Source organism: Leptonychotes weddellii, chromosome 13 (assembly GCF_054177405.1).
Source record: "Leptonychotes weddellii isolate Sample4059 chromosome 13, ASM5417740v2, whole genome shotgun sequence".
NCBI classification, from domain to species: domain Eukaryota; kingdom Metazoa; phylum Chordata; class Mammalia; order Carnivora; family Phocidae; genus Leptonychotes; species Leptonychotes weddellii.
Genome location: NC_138381.1, coordinates 69,800,155 through 69,815,495, shown reverse-complemented (window position 1 = coordinate 69,815,495; position 15,341 = coordinate 69,800,155). Strand labels below are relative to the sequence as shown.

General features: G+C 52.3%; 1 protein-coding gene across 4 annotated transcripts in view; it reads right to left on the bottom strand.

The window, feature by feature from the left end:
* TESC (tescalcin) overlaps positions 1–15,341 on the bottom strand; it is a 60,758-nt gene that overhangs the window by 14,931 nt on the left and 30,486 nt on the right. For all 4 annotated transcript variants that reach the window (XR_014139778.1, XM_081802131.1, XM_081802133.1 and 1 more), the window contains one exon: positions 9,871–9,940. Coding sequence is in view for 3 of the 4 variants with exons in the window: in XM_081802131.1 (XP_081658257.1) it covers positions 9,871–9,940 (70 nt within the window). In the remaining variant the exon portion in view is untranslated. The remainder of the gene's footprint in view (positions 1–9,870; positions 9,941–15,341) is intronic.

The following is a 15,341-nucleotide window of genomic DNA, read 5'->3' as shown; positions in this document are numbered from 1 at the left end:
CCCCCCCAACCCCCCCTCTGGCTTTCATTGGCCAGGGGTCCGGGCTACCGCTAATCCGGCCTCGGCCTCGGTTTCCTATCTGTAAAGTGGGCACGCAGATGCCACAGACATCTGAAGCTTTCACACACCAGAGAGCTGGGGACAGGGACCCTCATGTCCAGAGCAGCATGTCCTCAGTGCCTTGCGCAGCTGGGGGCACCACAGGTGCTCAGTGAGCCGTGTGCAGAGTGAACAGGAGTGGTGAGTGTGGGCGGGGCTCGACTCCTCGTCCATTCTGTCTTGAGCACCTGGCTAGCGCCAGGCTCAGTCCCCCCACCGAGGCATCCAGACCTCTCGGCTGCTCCCAGGACTCACCCTGGGGTCCTTGGAGAGCATCAAACCTCAGCTGCGCCTTGCCAAGCTCAGGAACAGGCTATCAGAGGAGCTGTCCCCCAGAGCTGCCAGGAGCATCCTATTTGGGGACACACGTGGGACGTGGAAACGGCTCTGGTTAATTCCCCAGAAGGGAACAGAGGCCAGCAACGGGGAAGCTGCAGGTTCTAGGGGGCTGGGAGAAACCCGGGCCCCGTGTTTGGAAAGGGGGCAAGAAGGGACCCACCAGCAGCCCTCTCCAGCCACCATGAAATCCCACAGAGGGCCAGAGGGCTCCCTGGGGCTGACGGTGGAGGAAGGAAGGACCCTGCAGAGCCTGACCACGTGTCTGCAGAAGAAAATTAACAAGAAAAGCAGCCTGACCTCCCACTGACAGGGGCAGAGGTGAGGCGGATGCTGGGAATCGGGCTGGGGGCACAGGATCCCGGGTCTGTGCAGGTGTCTCTGAAGCCCAGCTGCCCTTGCTCCCCAGTCCTCAAGTACCTGCTGGACCCACACTCAAACCTCAGCTTTCTCACACAGCCACGTGACAGACGCTCATTGCCTCAGTTTCCTCATCTGTGAATTGGGTGCAGACCCAGCACCGCCCACAGCAAAGGGGCTGTGAAATCAAGTACGCCCGGGGCCAGCTCAGGATCTGCTCCTGACCAGGCACGTGACCTTGGGTAAGCCTCTCCAGGTCTTGGAGCCTCAGATTTCTCATCTGTAAAATGGGGATCACGGGAATGTCTGGGTAGTGTCATGGGGTTAATGAAATTAATAAATTCAATAAATACACACACGGTGCTTAGGATACTGCCTGACACACAGTGAGCTCTTCATTTTAAAATCAGGACAATCAGGACGCCTGGGTGGCTCAGTCTGTTAGGCAGCTGACTCTTGGTTTCGACTCCGGTCATGATCTCGGGGTGCTGGGATCCAGCCCTGCGTTGGGCTACGTGCTCATCGGGGAGTCTGCTCGAGGATTCTCTCTCCCTCTCCCTCAGCCCCTCCCCCGCTCACGTGTGTGCTCTCTCTGAAATAAATCTTTAAAAATAAAATAAAATAACATTAGGGCAGTAATAATAGCAGCTAACTTTCTGTGTACTCCCAAGGTGACAGGTATTGCTCTAAGAGCTTTACGTTATTTTCCTATAAGGCAGACGTTTATCCCCATGTTAAAGATGGGGAAACTGAGGCAAAGGTAAAGAAACTTCTTATTGCTAAGAAGGATACTGACAGACAGACAGTGCACAGTATCTCCGGGAAGCAGATGCTAGGAAGACTTAGGTCTGGCTGTCTGGTCCTTGGGGACACCCCCAGATATTTGCCAACTTCCCTTTTTAACAAGTCAACTGCAGGCCTGAAGCCCAGAGCCTGGGAGAGGTTGACCACAGTTTAATGCCCTATAAATGCCGGTTTCGGTCTTATTCTCCTTCCTCCCCACCCGCCCCCAGTGGCCACTGGGCTGGTAGAACCGGCTCAGCCGCAGGTGTCTGGGCCCAGACCGGCGCCATGGGAAAGAGCTCTGCTCCCCACGAGCCCAGGGCTCTGGGGACGGAGCTGATGTGTGGGGGCCACGGGTCCGGCAATGCTGCTGCGGTGACCAGCGGGGAGCGGTCCCCCACGGAGGCCCCAGAGGCATACAACTTGCACACCTCCTCCTGGGGGCTGAGCCCCAGGGTTTAAAGACTCCCCCCCGCCACCAAACGGCATCCAGAGGGCTTTCCCTGTGCCAGGCTGTGCTAAGCACTTTGCAAACACTGCTCCCCACACACCCATAACCCCCATTTAACAGGCGAGAAACCCTCCCACAGCCAGGAGGGGGGCTTTGAATTGGGCTCTAACAGCCCCGTACATTTCCTCACACTTGCTACTTCTTCTGGGTTGTCAGTTTTTACTTTAAAGAGTGAAAACAACTGAAATCTTGGTTGGGGATCTGCCCCCCCTCGCTCCCCGAAGCCTCTAGAGGCCCCATCCGGGACCCAGAAAGAAGGCAAGCATCCAGCCCGCAAGAGAAAGACCGAAAAACCACCAAGGAGGGGCCCTTCCTCAAGCCTGCGGTGTGGGCTGGCTTCCGGCAGCTCCGAGGGCCAGCTCAACTGCAAAGCTCTCTCTGCAGGCTCGGGGCCGTCGTCTGCCACCCGACAGCTGAGGACACAGCGAGGCCCCCCAGATTCCCAGCCTGGAACTCCAGCCTCCCTGCTCACACTGGTCCATCCGAGAGGGGTCTTTACTCCAGGGGCTGCCTGCCCGACTCTCCTGGACGCCCCCCCACCCTGCCCACCCTTTAGCAGGTGACAGTTCCACATGGGGGCCCCCACTGGGGAAACTGGCCCCCACGGGGACTCACGCAGGAGGGGCCAAGCCTCACGTATCATGCATGGCCCCCAGGTAATGCTGAGCAACTCAAAATGTGCTTGCTCCCCAGACCAGCAATATCAGCATCACTTGGGGTTTGTGAGAAACACGGAGCCTTAGCTGGCCCGGAATCAGAGCCTGCGCTTGAACGTGATCCCCGGGGAACTCGTGGGACGGTTAAGGTTAAAGAAACACTAGGAAATCCCCAAATGCACCAGGCATTTGTTTCTCCCATCTACGTGCCTTTGCACAAAAGCTCTGGCAGAAGAAGCCGCGGTCCCCTTGCCACCAGGCAAGTGCGTCCTCCGAAAGCCAGAGTGACATCACCATGTCATTCCTCCCTGCCACATGCTTTCTCAGCTTCTCCCGTACCCGCGCCAGGCCCGGACCCAGCTGCCCTCCCGACACCTGCCGTGTCCTCATCGTAGGGGGGAGCAACAAGTATTCTGGCACCTTCCACGGGCCAGACGCTGTTCTCGGTGCTGGCTCCAGCGGTGAACAGGACAGACAGGATCCCTCCTGGGATTCCAGCTGGGGGATGAAGACAGAGGGAAAACGGAGCATCTCCGGCAGCAGCAGCGAGCCCTGTGCAAGCACACCAAGCAGGGGCAAGATGGAGACCACGGGGAACTGGACGAGATCTCAGGGGGGTGATCGGGGAAGGCCTCCTGGCAAAGGTGACGCTTGAGCAGAGACCAGGGTGGCAAGTTCTCAACCCCAGTGGCCACGTCTGGGGTCATTTTTGGTGTCATCCCAGGGGAGGGGTGTTACTGGCATCTAGCGGGCAGAGGCCCAAGATGTGACCTACACCCTACAGTGCACAGGACATCCCCCCCCACACACACACACTCTCCAGCTCCAAGGGCCAAGAGAAACCCCGCAAGAAGGAACAGTGTGTTCTAGAGCTCTGGGGCGGGCGTGGCAGGAATATCCACGAGGCTGGAGCAGACGAAGCAGGAGGGGGAGGGGTCAGGAGGGAGGTGGGGAAGCAGCGCATCCCACCGGAGTCTGCCGATGCCTCTGCCTAGAGCCCCTTCCCTCGTCATCACACATGGCTCCTTCTGTCCCTTCTGCTCCAGCCCGAACATGACTCCCTGCCCCAAGGTCCCTCTCCCCACCACGGTCCCAAGAGAGGCACCCTCCATCCTGTTTCTTTCCTTAGCTCAGGCGCAATGGACTTGCCTACATGCTAGTCACCTCTCCGACCCTCCCTCCCTCCCTTTCTCCATGCACCACCACACGCGTGCCCCCCCCGCCCCCCACAAAAGGAGCCCCCAGGAGAGGCAGAGGGAAGCGCACCAGTCATTCACTCCAGCATCTGGGACACCAGAACCAGCCATGGGAGGCCCTATCACCCAGAAAAGGGTCTCTGTAAAAACTGTACATTCAAGTACCTGCGAATTAATCAAGTCCCTTTAGAAAGCTTCATCCTGCTTTGGGGACATCTCGGCACCCTTCACACCCAAGGGGCTCCTGCCCGGCTCTCCCTGTCACCTGAGCGGACGGGACCGCTCGTGCCCACTGTCGCCTGGAGAGCTGTCCAGGCAACTGTGGGTTCTTCTTTGTCAGATGAACATGCACCATGCTAGCTGAGGCTTTAAAGGGAGGACTCATTAACTCTCGGAATTCATTAAACACTGACAGCAAAATGGCCTGATGTAGACAGTGCCTCAACTCTTCACTGTCAGGAGGACTTAAAAAAAAGGACATTTTTGGCTATTTGACAGGATAAAAGCAAAGTGACTAGGTTAAAAGGACTTAATTTAGAGAAAAGCAATATGATCACTGTAGGCTTTGGCTTTTCTTCTAAGCAGGGAAGACCCTCCATAAGTAAACCCCTCCAAAGAGAAGTCTTAGATAGTAAGGAAAACAGTTATTTGGGGGTTCCAGCTCTGCTTTGACCTTATCCTCTCCAGCCTCAGTTTCTTAATCTGGAAGATGGGATAATGGTGTGAACTTCACAGGGTTCCTCAGACCCCTGGGACCAGGCAGGTGGGCGTGCAGCCCTGTGCCCGGCACATATTAGCCCTCAGCTAATGGCAGCCGGGGCTCCCACGTACGTACTTGACTGTGAGCTGACCTTGAATGCCACAGGGCAGTGGGTAAGTGCTGCCAGGGGATGCAAAGCAGGACGCAGAGTCAGGACTTCTGCTCGGGACTATCGGGATGCTGCTTTGCCCTGGGCACCTGGGGGGCTCAGTCGGTGAAGCGTCTGCCTTCAGCTCAGGTCATGATCCCAGGGTCCTGGTATCGAGTCCCGCGTTGGGCTCTCTGCTCAGCATGGGAGTCTGCTTCTCTCTCTCCCTCTGCAGCTCCCCCTCCTCATGCTCTCGCTCACTCTCTCTCTCTCTCTCAAATAATAAAAATATTAAGAAAAACCAGAATGCTGCTCTGTACTTGGGTGGCGATCAACAATGAGCACTGCTCCCTTTTTCTCTGCCTTGTATGTCTGTGGCTCTGTTTACTCCAGGACTCACTCCACATTCAGAGGCCTGATGAATCTAAAAATATTTTCGTAATGTGGATCTATCTAATCAGACCTCCTCCTGGCCTGCGTCACTTTGAAGGATTCCACAGCATCTATTTCTGGAGGGTGGTGAGCCGGCCACGGCGCGCTCAGGAAGTAAAATTTGCTGTTTAAGGCATTCACCACTTAAGTGGCCCCAACTAAAGAAAGACAAAGTGCCAGAGGCAATTACTGTATTTTCCTCGTGATCTAAAATCCTATCTGTTTGGGGATCCACTTAGGGGAGGGGCTTCCCTGCTGGAAGAAAAGCCTTGAGGATAGAAGTCTACATGCACAGCATGGGTACCCGACCAATGTGTCCCATGACCGTTTTCTATTCAAGCATTTCTCCAAGAGGACTCAGAGCTTAGTACTTGTGTCAGCGTGGACTCAGGTTTTGGGGGTCCTGAAATATACAATTTAGGGGGGCCTTAAAGGAAAATGCAGCTTTAGGGTTTTTTTTTATTCAGGTGCTGGGCCTTGTAAGGAATGCATACAGAGTGGGGCTCTCACCTGGCAGCTCTGGGGCCTCAGGGTAAGGCCGTCCCCGGACAGCCTCAGATCATTTTCAGAAGGACAAGGGACCAACCAAACACGGGCAGGAGATGGTGGGTTAAAATTAAATCCCTTCCAGTGGTTCTGAGGTTGTGGGAATTTTTTTTTAAAAAGCTATATACAATTTATCAAAGTCACACATTCAGAAACTCAATTCTTCATTACTTTTTTAATGCAACTTACAAAACTTACTAGTAGTCTATGTTTAAAGCCTGCAGGTGTACATGGTCACTTTTGAGGGGCTTTTTGCACTTGAGGTATTTACCCCTCCCCTTTCCTACCCCAACCCCTGCCCAACAAGATCCTAATAAGCTCTCGGGGCACCTCATTCGCTGAGAAGGCAGGGCAAAGCGTGCCACCTCCCACACCCCTCGCAGACCGTGGTGCTGGGGGCCTCACCTGGGGGACGCCGGGCGATGCTTTTCACAAAGCTGGATGCTAATGAAGCGAAGCGCCCTTCCCTGTGCAGAAACCCCAGCATAGCCCACAGCATCCTGGACGTTGAGGTTGAAGGCTCGGCCCCTGGGTCCCTGGGGAAACCCTTGGCAGTGTGGGGACAGTGCCGGGGACCAGATCCCAGCCCAGGGCTGTTCATCCCTTCTGCCCTGGAAGGATAGGTAGGAATGCCTGGGGGACCCGAAAACCTGCCCCTTCCCCCTTCCCCAGGTCCTGAAAGGCAGAGTAGGATCAGGCAAAGTGGTTCTGGGAGCGGGGGGCCCTTCAGGCAGACCTGTTTGCATAAAACACTATGGTCTATCACCTCCTCCCCGCTGGGCTGGGCGGTCACCCCACAGTTGACACCAGCCTCCCGGCAGACGTTGCGAGACACTGGAGCTGGGGCTTTGGGGATGGAGATGATACATGCCCACCCCGGGATGATAAGGGCGGACAGTCCTTGGATGGCAGAGCAGGGAGACTGAGGTCCTCAGAAGCCACTCCCAAGTTACGGCAATGCCCACAGCTTCCTTACAGAGGGATCTCAGCCCTGGGCTCAAGTCCTCCACGGAGGAGCTCTGTGACTCGGGAACAGGCACAGCACCTCTCTGAGCCTGACTTTCCCATCTGTAAAATGGGGAGAACAGCTGTTCCTACCACTACTTCCGGTCGGGTTTTAGAAAACGAAAGTAACATTCTCCAGCTACGCAGCACAGAAAGCATGCTCAATGAATAACCACTTACATCCGTGAACGCTCCTACGAACCAGGCCCCGGATGAATTCTCCCCCGGGGACTTGCACACCCTATGGAGGGACACGGCGTTAACAACGGGTCTCACAGATTCCACGCTTCATGGCTTATGAAGAACTTTGGCAATCCTTACTCTTGCTTCTTCCTCATGACTTTGGTTGAATGAATGAGAGAGAGCAACCAGTAATGGTCCTCCCACGCCTCTAGTAGGTCACCAGCCCTGGACACAGCACTAGGGCCAGGAACAAAAACCCAGTTCCTGCCCCTCATGGGGCCAGCGGTCTGTTAGGGGCACAGTTATGATTCTGCGCTGTCAACGGGGGGGATGGGGCACCCCCAGGAGGCGGCTGTGGGAGTGCAGGGGGTAGGAGGGTTATCTTGGAAAAGGCGGTGTCCTCGAGGAGACCTCAGCAAAGCAAACACCAGCACCCGGAGACCTTGGTGGTCCCCAGCTAAAGAGTATGGACACGACCTGAAGGGGCCCCAAGGCCTGGGAGCAGGGGCTGCTCACCGGGTCTAAGCAGACACACTCAGGGCCTGCGTGAGGGCAGGTGGGAAAAGCATGATGCGTGGGATGGTCCTGGGGGTGGGTGTGCAGAGCCCACGGCTCATGTGCCCACAAGTGGGAGGCAGGAGCCTGCAACCCGGGCCCCTCAGCGCCTGTGGGAATGCAGCCTCCGCCCACCCAACCCAGAGGGGCTCCTGGGCACCACCCTCGGTGCTGGGGGGGGCCGACCTGCCCGTGACCACGCGTGCTCGTTGGAAATGCAGAGTCTGGGGTCCCGCTCCAGACCTGTGAGTCAAACCTGCGTTGTAACACGGTTCCCAGGTGATCACACCCACGTTCACACTCGCCGTCCCACGGGGAGGCAGCAACCGCTGCGTCCTGTGGCCACGGGGAGGACGTAAGGGGCCCGGAGAGCCTGACAGGGTGCGGACTTCCCGGAGGAAACCCCGCTGCTGCTAAGACCTACGAGCCGCGCTGGATTTAGGCAGAGGGATGCGAGCCAGAGGAGGGAGGCCACAGGCTTGAGGACAGAGGTGGTGCTTAGGACGGCACAGACAGACATCTGAGCCCCGGAGGCAGGAGAGCCGGGTCGGGGACCGACCCCGGGCGGCCTCTGCTGAGTGCTTACTACGCCCCAGGGCCAGGCGCTCAGGGGGCGTGCAGCCCAGGTGCCAGTTAGAAATGCAGGGTCCCAGGCCCCACACACCGGTTGAGGCCAAGCCTACATGAGGAAGGTTCCCGAGTGATCTGTGCACCACTCCAGCTGGGAAAGAGTGTGTGTAAAGCACATACACTGGGCCACACGGAGCTCGGATGCTAGAATCTCAAACTGGGAGAGGCCCCGAGGACAGGCCGGCTGCCAAGTGCCACCCCCAGGCACAGCAGCTTGGTCCAGGGCTGAGGACATCGCTTGCTGGAAAATGCTCTTGAGAGAGGGGGCCCCACTTTCACACATCACCCACCGGAAGCTGCATCCACCAGCCCAGGTACCGAGCACCTGGCACAGAGCACGGGCCCAGAAACTTCTGATGGGAGGAGGGGGAGGGGTGCCCTGCCACTTCCACGGTCCAACATCCAGGTGCACAGTGTTACCTCCCCTCAGACGCCCAGGTGCCCGGCTGAGGTGGTGCCACCCTGCACCCACTCCTCAGCCCAACTTGCCCTTGAGAAACCACTCCACCCTCCATCCCTGCCCCTGGCTGATGACCCAGCTCCACTCCCTCACAGCGCTAGGGAAAACCCATTTGCATCTCTAGCATCTCATGGTGATTGGCTCCGACCCAGACATGTAACACTCTCGGAGCCAACGAGAAGCCAGGTGACTTTCTGCTGGGCTCACTCCCTCTCCTTTACTGGGCTTAGCAGGTGCCCTGGATAGAATTAAAGACGTCAGTCCTAACCGGCTCTCATTCTGCCTTGGATATAATCAAATTGAGACAAGAGGCCACAGGAACCGTGCGATCACCCCAGACTCTAAGCTCTGGGAATGGAAGCTTTGAGAATACAATGCATGGGATTAACAACATGCTTCTGTTTAGACAGACCAGGGAAAGTGGATATTTTATCTGTCAGTTTCCATAAAACTTAGGTAAAATTTAAGTCTGTTTACTAAGATGAAGGAAGTTTCCCTGGATTATTCAAATGTTTGTTTTGAAGCTTGAAGACTGTAAACTTCAGACCTGGAATATTTATTTTAGGAAACTGCATCTGTTAGAAAGTTTGTGGTACAGTGCTGTTTACCTTGCATTAGAAACCCTGCTTGCAACAGTTTGACTCAAAGCTTCTTGGCAACTCTGTGATGACCAAACACGCTAACCAGGACCTCTCACTAACCTAGTTTTATATAATTCAACCAGCATCTAAGACTGAACACACTGTTGTGGGATAAGGAGAACAGTTTAAGGCATTCCTCCTTAAACCTACATAGCTTCTAAAAGATTAACACTAAAAACGCAATGTAGGATGGCCAGTTTCCTTGACAGAAATCAGAGGCTGCTCCTGCCATCTTGCCTGAGGCTGGAAGTAACCACCAAGAGGAAGCGGAGTCAAGAGACATTCAACAGACCTTCAACGTCTATCTGGGATTCTAAGCACAGAGGCCAGAAGCATGTCCCATTTGAGGAAGTCAGGGTAGGGTACGTGTGGCTGACTGGCCCACTGTCTTCACTCTGGTTAGACATTCCTGATCCCGAGAGAAACAGGTGTGGCTCTAGATTGGCTCTAGAACATTTCGTCTAGAAGGGACCAAAAGAATTACAACAACTACAGGTCTGCCGCAGGAAATGGGGCAACCCAGGGCCTCTTTCAGAGTCACCCTGCACTCAGAAAAAGAAAAGAGCTGCAAGAGGAATCCTCAAGGGCCGTGGACCTGCCCAACGCCCAAACCCAACCGCAGGTCTTACCGAATGGTGGGCTGGTCTCCACTTAGCTGCTTAAACCTCCGGTGGAGCTGCTCGATCTGGTCTGAGGAGACTGAGAAGCAGGGGAGGAGGAGGAGGAGAAGGAGGGGGGCAGAGTGGGAGAGAGAAACAGGAAGACATGAGTGATCCCTGAACTCAGAAGCCACCAGCAGGAGGCTGGTGACATCCTCCTGCCTCGTCCCACCCTCCCGTTCCATTGTTCTCCTGCATTCCCCACCCAGGCAACACTGAGCACCACCAGAGGAAGAATCCAACAAAGGGTTTCCCATTCTTCCTGACAATGCACCTCTGGGGTTATTCCTTCAGATCCCCTTGGCAATACAACAGCAGCTCCCGGGACAGCAAGAACGTGAACCAGGTCATTCTCCCCTTCCCCAGCCCACTAAAGGGATCCCATCCGTTTGTCTGACTTCCTCCCCTCCCACTCCTGAAGACAGGTGTTTTCCTAGCTGAGCAAGGGGCTTCAGACAGTTGGTCCCATACTGCAAGACAGAGGAGTATGGAAGGGAAAAGCGGTTCAGGCTGGTGCTAGGTAATTTGGGAGACACGCAGTGAGACACAGAGAATCTGGTGCAGCGAGGGAACTGGAAGGAAAAGAAATAGGATTTTGATAATTGCACTGTGCATGACATATGATCTCAATGGTTTTAGAAAACCTACGTATGGGAGTTTTTCTTAATGACCCTTTCCGGGCTGGTGGGCCATGTTTCTTCCACAGCTGGCATGAGGCCCTTGTGCATGCCAGGATTCATAATGGTCTCGTCCACACAAGGGCTTATTTTATGAAACGCACAGAACGAAACACCAACACCAACCTGTACCTTCTCACTTCAGCCTCGACACAACACTGTAGGGGAGTAGCTACTCTTCTATCTCCGATTTGAACACTGTAGCTACACTTTTGACCACACAACCTGCCATGAGGCAAGCTGGGACCCATCTCCCAAGCCTGCCCTCATCCGCTACTCAGTATCTCCTGTCTGCCCATATACCCTGGCGTGCAAGGCCCTTACCTCTGGTTCCTGGGGACTAGGTACAGTTCATGCAGAACCTTCCAAACAGGTGCTGGGCTGATGAACAGCCAGCCCCCTCCACCCTCCTCCCAGTGCTTCCCATGCCTTAAACATCTCTTCTCCTCTTGTTGCAGAGGCAACTAATTTCTGGGACCAGCTCGTCACCTCATTTCCTGTTGGGTTTGTTTTTTTTTTTTGGTCTCAGACTCAGGTTGCATCTCTTCAAGAGTCTGCAGCTCAGAATTCTCCAGCCTCCCTAGAAGCTGCTGTTGGTGAGAAAATATTCCTTATGACTGCCAACTGGTACGGAGGGTTTGCTGAGTACTGGATGCACATCTCCACACATTAGCTCATCTCTTCCCCATGACACCCTGGGACAGGGCTCTATCCCCATTACAGATGTAGAAACTGACCATTGGAAAGGCTGATAACCACCACGGGCTGCTACCACCTTTCTAGAGGAGGATATGGCCATTTACAGCACATGCATATCAGCAAAGACATGTGTACACTGGATAGGCTAGCAATTCCACTCCTGGGTCCATACTTGTGCTCATCAGAAAATATGTAGGTGCTGGTTCATGGAAATACGATTTCAACAGTCCTAAACTGGAAGCTATCCAAGCCCCCAGCAATGGCAGAACACATAAAGAGTTACAGTGTAGTGTAGTCACGCAATAGGATAGTATACAGCAGTGAATCAACAATATGTGTTATAACTTGGGTGAGTTTCAAAACCACAAAAATGGGCCTCTAGCTGGCTTAGTTGGTGGAACGTGGGACTCTTGATCTCGGGGTTGTGAGTTCGAGCCCTACAGTGGGTGTAGAGATTACTTGAAAAAAAATTTAAAAATCCTAAAAAAAGAACCATCAAAACAAGCAAAAGTAGTCAGACAGGAAAGAACACATACTTTATGATTCCATCCAAATAAAGTTCAAAAACAGGCAAAACTCATGTATAGTGTTAGAAGTCAGGATAGAACAGCTACATTCTGGGGGCGCCTGGGTGGCTCAGTCATTAAGCGTCTGCCTTCGGCTCAGGTCATGATCCCAGGGTCCTGGGATCAAGCCCCGAATCTGGCTTCCGGCTCAGCAGGAAGCCTGCTTCTCCCTCTCCCACTCCCCCTGCTTGTGTTCCCTCTCGCTGTCTCTGTCAAAATAAATAAAATCTTAAAAAAAAAAAAAAAAAGAAAAGAAAAGAGCTACATTCTGGATGATTCCAACTATATGACATTCTGGAAAAGGCAAAACTATGAAGACGCGAGAGACATCAGTGGCTGTCAGAGGTCGCGGGGGCGAGGGAGGAATAGGTAGAGCAGAGGGTTTTTAGAGCAGTGAGACGACTCTGTAGGATATCATCATGGTGGATGCCCATCACTATACATATGTCCAAACCCACAGAACATACAACCCCAAGAGGGAACCCTAATGTACACAATGGACTTGGGGCGATGACGATGTGTCATGTAGGGTCACTGACTGTATCCAAAGTACCACTCTGTTGGGGGATTACTGATAATGGGGGTGATCAAGCAATAGTGGGGTTGGGGGTGGGTATATGAGAAAACTCTAATTTCCCCTGAATTTTGCTGTGAACCTATCTAAAACTTCTCTAATAATAATGATGATAACATTGTCTTTTTTTTTTTTTTTAGAGGGGGACAGAGGGAGAGAGAGAATCTTAAGCAGGCCCCACATCCAGTGCGAGCCCAATGTGGGGCTCGATCTCACAACCCTGAGATCATGATCTTAGCCAAAATCAAGAGTTAGACCCTTAACCGAATGAGCCACGCAGGCACCCCTGTATTAATTTTTAAAAAGAGAAGTCAGGATAGTGGTTGCCCCTGAGGGGAGAGTAGCATTTTGAATGGGGCATGAGGGAGGCCTCTGGGTACTGGGAGTATTCTATTTCTTGATCCAGATGCAGGTTATACACATGTGTTCTCAACAAATTCATGGAAATATATATTCATGGTGATGCACTTTTTTTTTTTTTTTAAAGATTTTATTTATTTATTTGAGACAGACAGAATGAGAGACAGAGAGCATGAGAGGGAGGAGGGTCAGAGGAAGAAGCAGACTCCCTGCCGAGCAGGGAGCCCGATGCGGGACTCGATCCCAGGACTCCAGGATCATGACCTGAGCCGAAGGCAGTCGCTTAACCAACTGAGCCACCCAGGCGCCCAGTGATGCACTTTTTGGTACATGTTATCACAGTAAAACGTTTACATGAAAAATTCAGTAATTCAAAAAAAAATTCAGTAATTCTACTTGGCAAGAATGTGTTCTAAAAAAAAATAAATCCAACAAGAACAGAACATGAATATACAAATGTGTTCAACTTTATATTCTTTTTTTTAATTTTATTTTTTAAGTAATCTCCATGCCCAATGTGGGGCTTGAACTTAAAACTCCGAGATCAAGAGTCACACGCTATACCGACTAAGCTAGCCAGGTGTCCCACCTCTGTATTCTTAACAGCTTAAAAACTGGACTCGGGCGCCTGGGTGGCTCAGTCGGTTAAGCATCTGCCTTCGGCTCAGGTCATGATCCTGGGGTCCTGGGATCGAGTCCCGCATCGGGCTCCTTGCTCTGCGGGGAGCCTGCTTCTCCCTCTCCTCCCCACTTGTGCTCTCACTATCTCTGTCTCTCTCAAATAAAATCTAAAAAGAAAATTAAAAAAAACAAAACTGGACTCAATGTAAGTGCTCACCAAAAGCAGATTGGTCAAATATTTTATGGTATACTTAGCCAATTAAAAAAAAAAAAGCATGTTGCTTTTGAAAAGTGATAATTGTGTATCTGACATGAAAATATAGTCCACATATGATATCGTTTAAAAACAGCTTGCTGGGGCACCTGGGTGGCTCAGATGGTAGAGCATGTGACTCTTTTTTTTGTTTTGTTTTTAAAGATTTTATTTATTTATTTGACAGAGAGAGAGAGAAGAGAACAAGCAGGGGGGAGCGGCAGGCAGAGGGAGGGGGGAGCGGCAGGCAGAGGGAGGGGGGAAGCAGGCTCCTCACTGAGCAGGGAGCCCAATTCAGGGCTCTATCCCAAGACCCTGGATCATGACCTGAGCCGGAGGCAGACACTTAACCAACTGATCCACCCAAGCGCCCACCAGTCGAGCATGCAACTCTTGATCTCAGGGTGGTGAGGTCAAGCCCCACACTGGCGCCTACTTAAAAACACAACAGCTTGCTACAAAAATAGCATGACCTCATGCTGGGGGAAATATGTAGACACATACAAATGTATATAAGTAGTGAAAGGAAATCTGGACTTATTTTCCCTGAAATAATAATAGCAATTGTCCCTCCCAGTAGTGGGATTAAAGTGTTTGTTTTGCTTTGATTCATCTATATTTTCCGAATTTTCTCTAATACGCAATGCATGTTTATTAGTCAAGTAAAGAATATTTTAAGCACACAATATGGTCCCATATGGGACAGCCCAGGAATCTCGAAGACATCGCTATGGATGAATCATCCTTGGCAGAGTAGCATGTCCTGCGCGCACATGTTCTTACTTAATCCTCTGCGTGACCCTAGAATGGACAGACACTCCCATTTCACAGAAGAACAAACTAAGGATCTGAGGGGATCGGTAACTTGCTGAACGTCGCTGAAGTTGAAAGGCAGACCCAGGATTTGGGCTCAGTTTGTTGGGCAGAACGTGTGTGGTTTCGTGTTTGTTCGTTTGCTTACTGACACCCCATGCCGCCTCTCTTTGTGTGATCAAAGGCAGCTCTGAGCTCTCAACCGCAGATTAAAAAAAAAAAATACAATGATCTGATGAAAAATATCAGAAATTACAGCCCAAGATGATCCTAAACAACCTCTATGACAGATGAGTTACCTTCAAATGCTAAGTGAAAGAGGCCAGTCACAAAGGCCACCCATTGAATGATTCCATTTACAGGAGATGCTCAGATAGGCAAATCCAAAGTAGACCAGGGCTTGCCTGGGGCTGGGGAGGTAGGCGGAGTCATGCTAATAGGTACTGAGCTTCTTGGGGGGGGGGGGGCATGAAAATCCAAAGTTAGATTGTGGTGATGGTTGCACAACCCTGTGATTATACTAAAAACTACTGAGTACACTTTAAATGGGTGAACTGTACAGTATGTGAGTTACATCTCAATAGAGCCATTAAAAAAAATGAATTACGTGCATAAGCACGAGAACCACAGCAGCTGACATTCATTGAGCATTCACCGTGTCCAGGGCACTGTGCTCAGCCCCACTCCTGCTAAGCCCTGGCTCACATAAGCCTCTCATCAATCCTATTGGGTAAGGATGGTTTTTTATCCCCATTCTAGAGATGGGAGCACAGAAACTTGCCCAAGATCACACAGGTAAGAAGAGGTGTATAAACCAGAAATCATCATGGACCAGGTTTCTCTAAGGAAGTTTCCAGCTAATTGCATGCCAAGTGCCT